This window comes from Salvelinus fontinalis, chromosome 40 (assembly GCF_029448725.1).
Source record: "Salvelinus fontinalis isolate EN_2023a chromosome 40, ASM2944872v1, whole genome shotgun sequence".
In the NCBI taxonomy this organism is placed as follows: Eukaryota; Metazoa; Chordata; class Actinopteri; order Salmoniformes; family Salmonidae; genus Salvelinus; species Salvelinus fontinalis.
This window is the reverse complement of record NC_074704.1, coordinates 26,138,727-26,155,963: the sequence shown is the minus strand read 5'-3', so window position 1 is coordinate 26,155,963 and position 17,237 is coordinate 26,138,727. Positions and strand designations below refer to the sequence as shown.

General features: G+C 40.6%; 1 protein-coding gene across 1 annotated transcript; it reads left to right on the top strand.

The window, feature by feature from the left end:
- Positions 1–16,528, top strand: LOC129838980 (zinc finger protein 883-like). Its single transcript, XM_055906247.1, has 2 exons — positions 1–618; positions 13,510–16,528. The coding sequence occupies exons 1-2, from the start codon at positions 243–245 to the stop codon at positions 15,087–15,089; spliced, it is 1,956 nt and encodes a 651-aa protein (XP_055762222.1). The 5' UTR covers positions 1–242; the 3' UTR covers positions 15,090–16,528.
- Positions 16,529–17,237: the final 709 nt, after the last annotated feature.

Sequence of the window (17,237 nt, the reverse complement as noted above, 5' to 3'; positions counted from 1 at the left end):
CAGAAACAGCTCGGCAACCACCTCGGTAGCTTGCTAGCCAACATAGCCGAAAGATTCCAGCTATTTATACGCTTTCGGTGTATATTAGCTACTGTGTTTTAGACACACTTCTGTCGTATCTAATTGTTAACCTATTTAATTTAATATTACGTTATTTTGTATTAGTCAGCTATAGTATTTTTCTGGTTAAGTTAGCACTAGTCTAGTAGCTAATGATAGCTAGCTAGCTAACATCCCCGACCATGATCTCACTAAACTACTCTCCTTTTGTTAAAGAAGAGGCGGTCTGCTGGACGGAGAAAGAACCTCTGGGGCTGAACATTGTCGTGAAAGACGAGAAGATAGAGGAGGATGTCACAGTAAAACAAGAAGTCGAGAGTGAGGCTGTTACAGTGAAAGAAGAAGAGAAAGACGTTTCAGTGAAAGAAGAGGAAGATGCGTTCAGAGTGAAAGAGGAAGATGTTATAGTAAAAGAAGAGGAGGGAGAGAAAGATGAGGATTATACCGTAAAAGAAGAGGAGAAAGAGGAGGATGTAGTTTTTGGAGTTAAGGAGGAAGGGGAGATGACTGTCACATTGAAAGATGAAGAGGAGGAGATAGGAGATTTGATTAACACTAGTAAGTACCGCCTTAAATTTGTTTTTAACTTTGGATATTCGGAGTTGGCTCCTCAATACCTCTTCAACGGAGGGCCCTAGGATGATGACTGATATGTCTAGAATCAGACGACGTAGAGAACAAGCTACCCCTTGTTTTCTCCGTTCCGTTTCCAAAAAGTGACTTAACATATGTATTTGAGAAGGGTCTATCTGCTGACAGCAGACTGGGGGGCACTGCATGTAGTGATGATTTACTACACACCGTGCCCCCCAATAGTGCCATGTGAGAGTTGGGTTGGCTACACCAAAGATTATGGATATACTGACAAGACGTCTCTCCGCCCTAACAAGGGGAGTCGTTGTCCACAAAGCGGCACTGCGGGTTGTCTAGCTCCCGCCTATCCTTTCTTTGGATTGGTGGATACATCTTATTGTAATCAATTGTTTATATTCTATGAGGGTTGTTGACGTCCACCGCCTGTATTTAATGGAGAGAGATTCTAAGCCACTAGCATGAATATGCATAGCGATCTGGAGACAACTCCTATAGTATTTTTATCAAAGTTGTCGGTATGTCACGTGTCCACATAACAACTTAAGCATTACGAAACTTCTGTTGGTTCAAGTAAACCTCACGTAGCAAATAAGCCTTTCATTTTGTTGTTGACAAAATTCGACACTTTCCACATTGGGTTGATAATTGTTTCCACTTGGATACAACCTACTGTAGCCTACTGGCATGACCTTTTATTTATTTATTTATTTTACCGTTATTTTACCAGGTAAGTTGACTGAGAACACGTTCTCATTTGCAGCAACGACCTGGGGAATAGTTACAGGGGAGAGGAGGGGGATGAATGAGCCAATTGTAAAGTGGGGATTAGAGAGATACAACCTACTGTAGCCTACTGGCATGACCTAGAGAGTTACAACCTACTGTAGCCTACTGGCATGACCTAGAGAGTTACAACCTACTGTAACCTACTGGCATGACCTAGAGAGATACAACCTACTGTAGCCTACTGGCTTGACCTAGAGAGTTACAACCTACTGTAACCTACTGGCATGACCTAGAGAGTTACAACCTACTGTAGCCTCCTGGCATGACCTAGAGAGCTAAAGTTGTAGAATTCCTGGATTTTAAATGAATATTTTCCAGTAATAATGATCATTTCTATCTTCCTATCCGCATGTGTGATCCCTCTCCTATGTTGTCCTCTCTACACCAATAACAAACAACTACTGTTGGATCCCTCTCCTTTGTTGTTCTCTACACCAATAATAGACAACTACTCTGGGACTCCCAATCACAGCTGGATGTGATACTGCCTGGATTCGAACCAGGGACTGTAGTGACGCCTCTTGCACTGAGATGACTTAGACCGCTGCGTCCGTGTGTGTGTTAACTATTTAGCTGTACTAGAATGCTTCAAAGGCAGCAAAACATTTTTATATCGGTTATCGGTTTTGTTTTTTGGGCATGGAAAATATTGGCCAAAAATGTAATATCGGTGCATCCCATTATTCTAAAATTGATTATATTATACATTTTTTTCCTCAATCTACACACAATAACCCATAATGCCATCACAATACCCCATAATGCCAAAGCAAAAACAGGTTTAGATTTTTTGCAAATGTATTAAAACTATTCTACATGATAACTAGTCTTAGTAATGTAAGATGTACGATCCCAGGATAACTAGTCTCAGAGTAATGTTAGATCCCAGGATAACTAGTTTCAGAGTAATGTACGATCCCAGGATACCTAGTCTCAGAGTAATGTAAGTTTCAGATAGTTTAACCCATTACAGTCTAAGCCTTGTCTGAGGGGGAGGTTCTTCTAAGCTATATGGAATTGTTTTAAGGTTTAAACAACATGAAGGGCTTCCCCTGTATTGTACTGTTTTATACCAAGGATCATTTGGCTTTCTGATTTTGAATTTTAAGACTCCTTGAAGTATCAAAGTTAATTTATGTCAAATTATTAGGCCATACTGCTATACCCCATAGTAACACATTGGATAACATTCACAACATGGAACAACAGTAACCATAGTAACACATTGGATAACATTCACAACATGGAACAACAGTAACCATAGTAACATTGTTTCCCCCAGAACATCTAAAGGAAGTTTGTTCTGAAGTGTCTGTCTTATATCTAAGAGATGTAAAAAACTATATCTATATATTTTCCATGTCTTTAACCCCTGTTTTTTGTCACTTAAGTCTTTCCACATTTTGTTACATTACAGCCTTATTCTACAATGGATTAAATACATAAAAATCCTCATCAGTCTACACACAATACCCCATAATGACAAAGAGAAAATAGATTTGGAGAGAAAATGTCACATTTATTAAAAATAAAAAACAGAAATACCTTATTTACATAAGTATTCAGACCCTTTGCTATGAGACTTGAAATTGACCTCAGGTGCATCCTGTTTCCAATGATCATCGTTTAGATGTTTCTACAACTTGATTGGAGTCCACCTGTGGTAAATTCAATTGATTGGACATGATTTGTAAAGGCACATACCTGTCTGGCTACCACAGCATTTTGAAGCGATACGCCATCCCATCTGGTTTGCGCTTAGTGGGACTATCATTTGTTTTTCAACAGGACAATGACCCAACACACCTCCAGGCTGTGTAAGGGCTATTTGACCAAAAAGGAGAGTGATGGACTGCTGGCCTTCACAATCACCTGACCTCAACCCAATTAAGATGGTTTGGGATGAGTTGGACCACAGAGTGATGGAAAAGCAGCTAAAAAGTGCTCAGCATATGTGGGAACTCCTTCAAGACTGTTGGAAAAGCATTCCAGGTGAAGCTGGTTGAGAGAATGCCAAGAGTGTGCAAAGCTGTCATCAAGGCAGCTTTGCACACTTTGAAAAATCTAAAATATATTTAGAATTGTTTACCACTTTTTTTTGCTTATTACATGATTCCGTGTGTTATTTCATAGTTTATGTCTTCACGATTATTCTACAATGTAGAAAATGGTAAAACAAATAATTATAACCCTTGAATGAGTAGGTGTGTCCAAACTGTTGACTGGTACTGTATATCTCATGAATGTTTTCACATTCAGTTACATGAAGCCACTTTCTTACCACTTCTTCCATAGTCAAACATGTAAGGAAAGATTTTTCTTTATTAAAATGGATGCTGTCAAAAATGTATTAAATTCAAATGGATTTACCCAGCCTACAAAGCACTACATCCACTCTGTGATGACCAGTTCTGCTCTTTTATTGAGGGATCTAGTCTAGATTAAACCTCATAGGAAGACAGTTTTATCATGTGGAGGTTTCATTTAGGTCTGTGTTTAACGACATACTATGTGTGTCTTTGCAAGGAGAGAAACCATACTCTCACTCTGACAGCGGGAAGAGTCCTTCAGGGGAACCAGACCCAGAGACGCCCAAACCAGCGAGACAACACCACTGCTCCCACTGTGAAAAGAGGTTTTGCTGGTTAGGGAACCTTAAACTGCATGAGAGGACACACACTGGAGAAAGGCCTTTTCAATGCTCCCAGTGTGGAAAGAGTGTTGCAGTGTTAACTAACCTGAAAAGGCATGAGAGAATACACACAGGAGAAAAGCCTCATCACTGTTCCCACTGTGGAATGAGTTTCAATAATTTATTTGTCTGTCGCACCAGTAATATTTACAGTTGTAGGGAAGGGATAACCTGACACTCTAAAAGAGATGGATGGGGAGTTATTGGGGTGGGATTATCATAGAAAACTAGATATTTGCTACTCTGGACAATTGATTAAGTAAAGCAAAACCCCCACTGACATTCTCTTGAAGTTTCATCTGGACAAAACCTTTTTAAAAAAAGCATGCGAGACTACACACAGGAGAAAAGCCATACCAATGTTCCCATTGTTGAAAGAGTTTTACTCAGATAGGGCACCTGAACGCTCATGAGAGGATACACACAGGAGAAAAGCCATACCAATGTTCCCATTGTTGAAAGAGTTTTACTCAGGGCACATGAACGCTCATGAGAGGATACACACAGGAGAAAAGCCATACCATTGTTGAAAGAGTTTTACCATGTTAACTAACCTGAAAAGGCATGAGAGAATACACACAGGAGTAAAGCATTTTCTGCTCCCAGTGTAAAAATAGATTTTCACGAATGGCGTACCTTAAAGCTCATGAGAGGATTCAGAGGAGAAAAGCCTTTCCAATGCTCCCAGTCTGGAAAGGGTTTTACCTGGTCAGGGAGCCTGAAGGAGTATAAGAGAACACACCCGGTAAAAGTCCTGCCACTGCTCTCCGAGTGGAAGAACATTCAGAGATCCTGAAATCAAATGAGAGAATAGAAAGGCTGTTTTCTGACTTCCATTTTTGACTGAGAATTTGTGTTTTTTGTTTATGCCACATGAAATCATATTGTGTATGATTACACCTGTCTATATAAGGTCCCACAGTTGACAATGCACGTTAGAGCTCCCCTGATTGCACAGTTTGGCCCGGCAGCAAGCTCTTCGAAGAGTCTTGGTGGTTCCAAACTTCTTCCATTTGAGAACGATGGAACCCACTGTGTTCTTGGGGACCTTCAATGCTGCAGAAATGTTTTGGGACCCTTCCCCAGATCTGTGCCTCGACACAATCCTGTCTCAGAGCTCTACAGACAATTCCTTTGACCTCATTGCTTGGTTTTTGCACTGACATCCACTATTACCTGTGGGACCTTATATAGACAGGTGTGTGCCTTTCCAAATCATGTCCAATCAATTAAATTCACCACAAGTGGACTCCAATCAAGTTGTAGAAACATCTCAAGGATGATTCGTGGAATCAGGATGCATCTGAGCTCAATTTCGAGTCTCATATTAAAGGGTCTGAATACGTATTTAAATAAGTTATTTCTGTTTTTTACCTGTTTCCACTTTTTCATTATTGTGTGCAGATTAATGAGGATTCTATTTGTTTAAATCCATTTTAAAATAAAATAAACCTGTAACGTCACAAAATGTGTAAAAAGGGAAGGGGTCTGAACTTTATGAATGGACTCTGTTTTATTTAATTTAAAATGTAACCTTTATTTAACTCCCAATCATGGCCGGTTGTAAACACAGCCTGGGCTCGATCCGGGGGGTCTGTAGTGACGCCTCAAGCACTGAGATGCAGTGTCTTAGACCGCCGAGCCCCCCAGGAGCCCCTAAATCATGCTCTAGTGCCGTCCCCACCTAAAATAAATCTTGGGCAACCAAGAGTAGTCTGTTCTTTCTACCAATCGATTGGTTGAAATGTTGTTTGTATTTTTCCATATATAGACACACCTTAATGTGTTTTAATAAAATCAACTATATGTACTGAACTGGTCTGATGCTTTAAGCACGCTGTTTGATCATGCCTTGAGGGAGCCAGAGATCAAGATAACCTAACCAGAAGAGAGAGAAATTCTGCCGTTATGCTCCTGAAGTTTCCTGTAATGGGCTACACCAGCAGTCGGCAACCTTTTCCATTTGGAGTGCCAAGTTATCTTAACATTTCTACCGATCTGCGTGCCAGTTATGATTTTCATATGCATATTTTCGTGAAACAGTTTAATTTAATTTATAATAGTATCTCAAATTAATTGTCTGTGATTAATCTACATTCTATCTAAATCTAAATGAAAATTATACAAATCTAAAAGTAACTTTTATTGCCATTGCCAACTATGTAAAAAAATAGCCTACATAAAGCCAACAAATAAAAACATTGCATTCTGCAGGTAGAAAATATCCAATAAATCACATTTTCTGCACATGGCCTGTCTACAACGATCTTGAAACATTGTATCAACTATCAACTGGGTCCTCCGAAACTTGCAACATTGTATAAAATATTCTAGGCCCTCAGTTTCCCGGCACCAGTGAATTCGGGACAGACACAGCTGTCGGCTATTTGTGCAAAGGATAAGAAGTAATCAGGTATTTTTTTACATTTCCACTGGATCAGAGCATAACATTTTTCCCTTTCACGCCGAGTGGTTATCGAAAAGGTGAGAGCTGGAAATGTTTTACGAAAATACTTTGAGGAACTATTGTCATACGCAATTCATTTTGATTAGACTTTGTTTACTTGCTGTTTGAAGTGAGGAAAATGAATTTGAGAAGCTCCACAACTCATTAGTGGTGGTGCGTTAACCTCTTTGGGCTGCAGGGGCAGTATTGAGTAGCCTGAATAAAAGGTGCCCATTTCAAACGGCCTCGTACTCAGTTCTTGCTCGTACAATATGCATAGTATTATTACTATTGGATAGAAAACACTCTCTAGTTTCTAAAACCGTTTGAATTATATCTGTGAGTAAAACAGAACTCATTTTGCAGCAAACTTCCTGACAGGAAGTGGAAAATCTGAAATCGATGCTCTGTTCTAGGGCCTGCCTATAAATGTGCTTGATATGTATTAGTATACATGCACTTCATACGCCTTCCACTAGATGTCAACAGGCAGTGAGAGAAGAAATGGAGTGTATAACTTGATCTGAGGTGGAATAAGAGCTCTTGGCATGACCTGACACCAATTTCCTGTTTTCTGGAAGACGCGAGAAGTGACCGGGTATTGCCTTCTGAAAAGCTGTCGTTATAGACGGCTAATATCTCCGGCTTTGATTTTATTTGATAAATGTGACAATATCATCGTAAAGTATGTTTTTTCAATATAGTTTTATTAGATTATTGAAATTTTTTCGGGACGTTAGGCGTGTTGCGTTGTCTGCGTTTGTTCACGAAGGAGAGCTTCGCGACACTTTGCTAGCTTTCCGTGCTAATTGACTGGAGAAGAGGACATTCCAAAACCAAACAACGATTGTTCCCGACAAAGGACCCCTTGTACAACATTCTGATGAAAGATCATCAAAAGTAGGACCCATTTTATGATGTTATTTCATATATCTGTCGAACATGTGTACTATTAGTTTGCGCCCAGATTTTGGGCACTCTCTCGCTATAACGTAAGCTGGATGTCGTAATGAAGTTATTTTTAGAATTCTAACACAGCGATTGCATTAAGAACTAGTGTATCTATCATTTCCTATACAACATGTATTTTTTAGTAACGTTTATGAATAGTTATTTGGTCAGAATAGGTGAGTGTCATAAAAATATCCGGACATTCTGGGAAAAAGATGCTACGTTAGCACAATGTATAACCACTGATTTCAGCTCTAAATATGCACATTTTCGAACAAAACATAAGTGTATGTATAACCTGATGGTAAATGGCTTGTGTTTCTGGCTATTGTGGTAAGCTAATATAATGCTATATTGTGTTTTCGCTGTAAAACACTTAAGAAATCGGAAATATTGGCTGGATTCACAAGATGCTTGTCTTTCATTTGCTGTACACCATGCATTTTTCATAAAGTGTAACTTTATGACTGTTGGATTCGGGCTAAACTTTGAACATTGAGATATTGAAGACATGATAGATCAGACGCAGAGTATATAAAGGAGTGAGATCTGTAGAAAGACAGAGTGGCTGTGGAATGTGCTGGGTGGAAGGGAGGAGATCACAGGATTGCTATAGGGGAAGCGGATGGACATCTGTGGATTAGGTGAAGGAAGGGTTGAGGTCAGGTCAGATCCCCTGAAGGGAGTAATAAGGGTTTAGTATCCTGTTACCCTCTTCCTGTCAACCCAGAAGATGTAAGGATTGGAGAGAAGGAGGAGTGTCCAAAGTGGGGTGTATATACTTGTGATGGTGAGAACATGTTTTTGTCTGAATTACAGCTGTTACGACCCTTTGGGAAGAATTAAACTGGGTTAAGCTTCTCTAGTGTCCGTGAGTTATTTACTCTGACAAATTAGAACCTAACACTATAATTACTGTTCCCTGAAGGAGGGAAATGAGGTACAATACCTGTTTGGCCCCACCCCTTCCTGGGTTGCTGAAGAGCCGTATTAAATTTAAGGAAGAAATCCGAGCCTCACGCTCATAACCTGTAGAAGGCGGGGCTTCCAGCGAGGTGTGAATTTAATAGTATGTTGTACCTAGTTTCCCTCCTTCAGGGAACAGTAGTTATAGTCATAACGTTACACTTGTCATATGATGAACTTCAACTTAAATACGGGATCTTGCGGTCGGACAGTTTTTTTGTATTCTGAAATGCACATGAACTACATATCATTTAGTGGCTCCTTATGTTACGCTGGGAAAACAGTTTTCGTGGGCACAGAAATACTAAATAATTTTACAGTTTGCTAAATCCAAAGGTTTTTAACAGAGTCATCTTGTAATACAATGCATTAAGACATGTTTGTTGTAAATATTATGTTTTTTTCATCTTTTTTTTGTGTATATATTCCAATATATTTCAATCGTGTCGTGGATAATCGTCTCAGAAATATAACACTCTTATAAGAACTTGTAAAATCAATAAAGACTTTTAATACAATGTATCACAAGCCGGGGTGATCCGCGGATCACACACCTTCCCAGAGCACTGGCTCTGTCTTATACACACACACACACACATGAGATCATGACATACTTTAATTAAATTACTTCTCCTAGGTCATCTGCCACTATTATCCTTCATTTCAGGCTTTCTGCTTGTTTACGCCCAATAACGCCTGTATCCGCTCTTGATTAGATTATAATGGAGGCAGGACCCTCTTGTATCCTAAAATTAATATATGTCTATCTTACATTAAGCACTTATGGCCTTTACCCGAAGCACTTATGGCCTTTCCTCTCTATTTAATCTTCATAATTGTGTCCTGCACTTTCCATAAATGCACTTTAAAGCACGTATGGCTTCGGCCATTTTACTATCTGTTTTATCTTAGTTTCCTGTATTTACCAGAATGGCAAATGCACTTATGTCTGCCTTCTCCTGTTTATATTCTAATGTACACTTTTATGTCTGTCCCTAAATGTATCATTCACTCTCAAACTTGCAGAAGTGTTTTAGGGAGCGTTTGACAGTGATGAGGGGTGGTTGTTTGACCGCAGACTCGTAACGGATGCAGGCAATGTGGCAGTGATCACTGAGATCCTGATTGAAAACAGCAGAGGTCTATTTGGAGGCAAGGTGGTCAGGATAATGTCTATGAGGGTGCCCATGTTTACGGATCGAGGGTTGTACCTGGTGGGTTCCTTTGATAATTTGTGTGAGATTGAGGGTATCTAGCTTGGATTGTAGGACGGTCGGGGTGTTAAGCATATCCCAGGTTAGGTCACCTAACAGAACGAACTCTGAAGATAGATCGGGGGGCAATCAATTCACATATGGTGTCCAGGGCACAGCTGGGAGCTGAGGGGGGTCTATAACAAGCGGCAACAGTGAGAGACTTATTTCTGGAGAGATACATTTTAACAATTAGAAGCTCGAACTGTTTGGGCATGGACCTGGAAAGTATGATAGAACTTTTTAGGCCATCTCTGCACTAGATTGCAACTCCTCCCTCTTTGGCAGTTCTATCTTGACGGATAATGTTGTAGTTGGGGATGAAAATTTCAGAATTTTTGGTGTCTTTCCAAAGCCAGGATTCAGACACGGCAAGGACATCAATGTAGGCGGAGTGTGCTAAAGCAGTGAGTAAAACAAACTTAGGGAGGAGGGTTCTGATGTTAACATGCATGAAACCAAGACTTTTATGGTTACAGAAGTGAACAAATGAGAGCGCCTGGGGACACACAGGGCCTGGGTTAACCTCTACATCACCCGAGGAACAGAGGAGTAGGATGAGGGTACGGGTAAAGGCTATCAGAACTGGTCGTCTAGTGCGTTGGGAACAGAGAATAAAAGGAGCAGATTTCTGGGTGTGGTTGGATAGATTCAAGGCATAATGTACAGACAGGGGTATGGTAGGGTGCGGGTACAGTGGACGTAAACCTAAGCATTGAGTGACGATAAGAGGTTGCATCTCTGGAGGCATTAGTTATGCTAGGTGAGGTCAACGCATGTGTGGGAGTTGGCACAAATAAGTTCTCTGAGGCATGTTGAGTGGGACAATGAGTAAGACAAACAACAGTTAATACATAAGCAAGCCCCTTTCAAAAAATGTAGAACTAAGAACAGATATAGTCCTTGGTTCACTCCAGACCTGACTGCCCTCGACCAACACAAAAACATCCTGTGGCATACTGCACTAGCATCGAATAGTTCCCACGATATGCAACTTTTCAGAGAAGCCAGGAACCAATACACACAGTCAGTTAGGAATGCAAAGGCTAGCTTTTTCAAACAGAAATTTGCATCCTGTAGCTATAACTCCAAAAAGTTCTGGGACACTGTAAAGTCCATGGAGAATAAGAGCACCTCCTCCCAGTTGCCCACTGCGCTGAGGCTAGGAAACACTGTCACCACCGATAACTCCACGATAATTGAGTATTTCAATAAGCCTTTCTCTACGGCTGGCCATGCTTTCCTCCTGGCTACCCCAACGCCGGCCAACAGCTCCCCACCCCCCGCAGCTACTTTCCCAAGCCTCCCCAGCTTCTCCTTCACCCAAATCCAGATAGCTGATGTTCTGAAAGAGCTGCAAAACCTGGACCCGTACAAATCAGCTGGGCTAGACAATCTTGACCCTCGCTTTCTAAAATGATCTTCCGCCATTGTTGCAACCCCTAATACTAGTCTGTTCAACCTCTCTTTCGTATCTTCTGAGATTCCTAAAGATTGGAAAGCTTCCGCGGTCATCCCCCTCTTCAAAGGGGGTGACACTCCAGACCCAAACTGTTACAGACCTATATCCATCCTGCCTGCCTTTCTAAAGTCTTCAAAAGCTAAGTTAACAAACAGATCACTGACCATGTCGAATCCTACCGTACCTTCTCCGCTGTGCAATCCGGTTTCCGAGCTGGTCAAGGGTGCACCTCAGCCACGCTCAAGGTACTAAACGATATCATAACCGCCATCGATAAAAGACAGTACTGTGCAGCCGTCTTCATCGACCTAGCCAAGGCTTTCGACTCCGTCAATCACCGTATTCTTATCGGCAGACTCAACAGCCTTGGTTTCTCAAATGACTGCCTTGCCTGGTTCACCAACTACTTCTCAGACAGAGTTCAGTGTGTCAAATCGGAGGGCCTGTTATCCGGATCTCTGGCAGTCTCTATGGAGGTACCACAGGGTTCAATTCTCGGACCGACTCTTTTCTCTGTATATACCAACAATGTTGCTCTTGCTGCGGGTGATTCCTTGATCCACCTCTACGCAGACGACACCATTCTGTATACATCTGGCCCTTTGGACACTGTGTTAACAAACCTCCAAATGAGCTTTAATGTCATACATCTCTCCTTCCGTGGCCTCCAACTGCTCTTAAACGCTAGTAAAACTTAATGCATGCTCTTCAACCGATCGCTGCCCGCATCCGCCCGACTAGCATCACTACTCTTTACGGTTCTGATTTAGAATATGTGGACAACTACAAATACCTAGGTGTCTGGTTAGACTGTAAACTCTCCTTCCAGACTCATATTAAGCATCTCCAATCCAAAATGAAATCTATTTCGCAACAAAGCCTCCTTCACTCACACTACCAAACATACCCTCGTAAAACTGACTATCCTTCCGATCCTTGACTTCAGCGATGTAATTTACAAAATACCCTCCAACATTCTTCTCAGCAAACTGGATGTAGTCTATCACAGTGCCATCCGTTTTGTCACCAAAGCCCTTTATACCACCCACCACTGCGACCTGTATGCTCTCGCCGGCTGGCCCTCGCTACATATTCGTCGCTAAACCCACTGGCTCCAGGTCATCTATAAGTCTTTGCTAGGTAAAGCTCCGCCTTAACTCAGCTCACTGGTCACCATAGCAACACCCATCCATAGTATGGCCTGTTTATTGCCTTACCTCCTTACTCCATTTGCACACACCCTATATAGATGTTTCTATTGTGTTATTGACTGTACTTTTACGTTTGTTTATCCCACATGTGACTCTGTGTTGTTTTTTTGTCGCACTGCTTTGCTTTATCTTGGCCAGGTCGCAGTTGTTAATGAGAACTTGTTCTCAACTGGCCTACCTGGTTAAATAAAGGTGAAATAAAAAAATATATATAAGTCTTAGCTTTATTGACAACACCCAAATGGATACTGTCATTAATGCGGTTCTTCAATAATTACACATAATTCTTAATACTGTAGCTGTTTAGTTATGTTCAACTATCATCAGCTGATCCAGGAAATCATTTTCTGAATGCCAGTCAAATGACAAACATCACAACATAGGTATATTTGTTGTTAGGTGAAGTTATGGACAATTTGGCAAACAGTGTATAACCTCTCATTGTCAGGCTGATGGAAAAGCCAAAGAGCATTTTATTGGTTGTGTTTTTTAAGTACAAAGCGGTTGATTTGCTATGGTGACACAAACATATTAAACAGGACATTCAAACGAGCCTTACAATTATAATTCAAAGTAGTGTGAAATGCACTCATTAGCAACCTGGAAATGGAGGTTACTCCCCTGAGTTTTCCCCCATTCACATTCAGGATACATTGTGAAAAACTAAAATTTTTGCTCACCATTTTTGTTCCAGGCAGATATAGTACATCCATAACTAGCAGTTTTCTCATTAGCAGGGAGGTATTTCTGCAATCAAATTGTGTGGGCATCGTCCTCGTGCCGCAATTTTATTAAACACAGAAAGGGGCCTATATTGGAGACCAAAAGTCGTCTGGCACACTGCTTAGTTTCAACAACATGAATAACTTATTTCTAGTCTACAATCTTAGATGTTACTACTAATGTGAAAACATGACAAAATATGACTATTCTTGCTCATTTTTAGACAACTGTCAAATAATCATTACATTCATTACAGACGTCAATTGTTGTACAGCATCATGGCTACGCTGTTGGCATTACCTTTTACAATGGATATTCGCTGTTGTGGGCCTTTAATCAACTGTCTGACTTTGTTGTTCACACAGGAGAGAGACGGGACTACCGTGGATCCTCTGGGGAGCCTCAACAACCTCATGATGCTGACAAGGCAGAGAAGAGTCTCTCCACATTAGAACACCTCAAGAAACACCAGCAGAGACCCACAGGGAAGAGAACTCACTGCTGCTCTGACTGTGGGAAGAGTTACTCAAGATATGATTCACTAAAACTACACCAGAGAATTCACACATGTGATAAATCTCACTGCTGCTCTGATTGTGGGAAATGTTGCAAATCTTCATCAGAACTTAAAATACACCTGAGAAATCACACGGGAGAGAAACCTTACTGCTGCTCTGATTGTGGGAAGAGTTTTACTCTGTCAACCAGCCTGATATCACACCAGAGAACACACACAGGAGAGAAGTCTTATAGCTGTACTCAATGTGGGAAGAGTTTTGTTCAATCTGGCGATCTGACAGTACACCAGAGAATACACACAGGAGATAAACCTTATAGCTGTTATCAGTGTGGGAAGAGTTGTACTAAATCTAGCAATCTGATTGTTCATCAAAGAACACACACAGGAGAGAAACCTTATAGCTGTAATCAATGTGGGAAGAGTTTTGTTTCATCTAGTGTTCTGACAGTACACCAGAGAACACACACAGGAGAGAAATCTTTTAGCTGTACTCAATGTGGGAAGAGTTTTGTTCAATCTGGTGACCTGACAGTGCACCAGAGAACACACACAGGACATAAACCTTTTAGCTGTACTCAATGTGGGAAGAGTTTTGTTCAATCTGGCGATCTGATAGTACACCAGAGAACACACACAGGAGAGAAACCTTACAGCTGTGATCAATGTGGGAAAAGTTTTACTAAATCTAGCAGTCTGATTGTTCACCAAAGAACACACACAGGAGAGAAACCTTATAGCTGTAATCAATGTGGGAAAAGGTTTCCTCAGCTAAGCAACCTGATATCACACCAGAGAACACACACAGGAGAGAAATCGTATAGCTGTGATCAATGTGGGAAGAGTTTTACTCAGCTAAGCGGTCTGATATACCACCAGAGAACACACACAGGAGAGAAATCTTATAGTTGTACTCAATGTGGGAAAAGTTTTACTCATTCAACCGACCTGATATCACACCAGAGAACACATACAGGAGAGAAACCTTATAGCTGTGATCAATGTGGGAAGAGTTTTAGTCAGCTAAGAAATCTGACTCTACACCAGAGAACACACACAGGAGAGAAATCTTATAGCTGTGATCAATGTGGGAACTTTTTTTTAACATCTGGCCATCTGAAGATACACCAGAGAGCACACACAGGAGAAAAACCTTTTTGCTGTACTCAATGTGGGAAGAGTTTTGTTCAATCTGGCGATCTGACCGTACACCAGAGAACACACACAGGGGAGAAACCTTATAGCTGTGATCAATGTGGGAAGAGTTTTACTAAATCCAGCCATCTGATTGTTCACCAAAGAACACACACAGGAGAAAAACCTTTTAGCTGTACTCAATGTGGGAAGAGTTTTGTTTCATCTAGCGGGCTGACAGTACACCAGAGAACACACACAGGAGAGAAATCTTATAGCTGTGACCAGAGATAATCTGATAAAAGATCTCTGATCAAATATTAGAAAATACATACATGAAGGAATTGTTTCATGATATCGATGAATTAATGTTACAATGTAGAACCCTAAACGTTTGTCCTCTGTTCTATTGATTTCAACATGATATAGATATTAGCCTCAGGGGGAAAATCCAGGCTCTGAATTGGAAGAGTACTATTTATGACATTTAACAGAAAGTGACTAACAAAAAAGAGTTGTTACACTTACCATGTTGGTGACCCACTTGAATCAAAATGCAACACTTCAAAATGTAGCTAGCTGTTTTCTACAAATTGTCCTCTAACCAGTGATGTACACACTATTCCCAGATTCCGTGTGGTTTTTGAGCTGTTAGTTTTAACAGGACGTGCAACCCCATCTCCCTCCTGTCACACAAATGATTTTGAAATTATATTTCCATAAAAGATATCTCCAATTTCCATGTTTTTTGTTGTGTTAGTTTCAACAGCACGTACAAACTGATTTCCCTCCTTATTGATATCAGTGATTTATTGCTACTTGTCAAAACAACAGCGTTTCTGGTGGTGGTGTGTCCAGTTCTAGAAGCGAGTGAGTTTTAGGAAGACGAGAGTTCTAGAAGCTAGTGGGAAAAAAATAAGAGTTTATTTTCCTATTTTTAATTGTTGACAGGCAGTAGACACCATGTTTATATTGGTGAATTGTAGTTGATAATAATGTGAAATGGAAATTGTTTTCTGTTGGTGGTGTGCAACTTGTCCAACAAAAGTATGCGATATATTTGTTGTCTTAAGGGGGAAGGTGTTACAGGCTTTGGACTTTGGCATGTATAGCTCGTTAGCACGTAGGGCGCACAGATTGGTGTCACCTCGTTAGTCAGTATGTGTTACACCTGTGCTGGCTTGTCCATCTCGTTAGTGGGAAGGTGTTTCACCTGAGCTGGTTCAGGTTCTATATAAGCGTGTCTGGCCCAGTGCTCCAGTTGTCTTGATAGATGTGGAGAGTCAACACCTTTACTTGCGCCACATTTTTGGTTTGCTTCCTGTCTTTAAGTTTGGTGTGGGTTTTTCTTTTATTTTCCTCTTCTTGGTTAGATTTAGTGGGTCTCATGGTGGGTGTCTTTTATGTCCCAGTTGATGTTACTTGTCAACTTTCAGTGTACAACCCCATAGTGTCTTTCAGAACCACTCCTAAAAAACAGCTTATATTTTGGGTTGGATATTGCATTCTATTAATATTTCAATCAATGGCATTTCCTTTCAATGCTCATTAGTCTTTCAGTTGTTATTCTGTTATTTATCCTCTTATGTTTGTCTACGAAATATTTGTTTATTTTCAAAAAAAATTTCTTTTTTTATCTGAAGCCATTGTGTTGCATCATGTCTGAAATGTGCTGTATAAATAAAGCTTGATTTGAACATATTGCAAAATAAATTAACCCAATGACTGACCAATCAACAGAGTCTTGCTAAACCAATGAACAAATATGTGCAAAAGCAACACGTATCTTGGGCCGTCTTAGTATGAAAAACAGTATAAATTAGGTATATCTTCCCCTATGCCAAAATAGTGTTGGTATGTACGTTTAGTATCACTTTTCAACCAACCCAGTTAATTTGTTGAAAATGCTAATTTTTTAAATCAACAATACGTCAAAGGATTCAACTACTGAAACAAACAAATGGATCAAACAGATCAATCCCACTTTTCCAGCCTGCTGAAGGCGTGGTGGAGTGGTAAACACCACCCCCGGCTCTACCAGGGGCTTGAGGTGGTCTCCCACAGCTCTGCTTATGTCATGTTCTGTGGCCTTCCTGTTCCATTTCTATACTGCCCCTGCAACATAGAAACACATTTAGTCATATTATATAAAACACTCAAAGTAATGGAAATGGAGCATCTATGGCCTCAGTTACACCTGGCACCTAAATGTGACTTCTGTCATCTGATCACTCCAAGCTGCATTAGGTTCAGATCTGCCAGGACAGGCCTTTGTCAGGCCACTGAATATAAATAAGCAACGTAAAGAGGTGGGGGGAATCAGTGGGGAAAAGTATATTTGACACAAATGACCTTCATAATATCAAAGAACAAATGTGTGTGTCTGAGGGAAAATTAACTTTCATACAGCCAGAAGGGGTGAGAAATTACACCAATATCAGT

What these genes read in the sequence shown, in the direction of transcription:
- LOC129838980 (XM_055906247.1), top strand. Translation starts at nt 243, where the DNA reads ATGATCTCACTAAACTACTCTCCTTTTGTTAAAGAAGAGGCGGTCTGC. An exon ending in AGGAGATTTGATTAACACTA is followed by an intron (nt 619 to 13,509) that starts GTAAGTACCGCC and finishes TTGTTCACACAG; the next exon opens with GAGAGAGACGGGACTACCGT.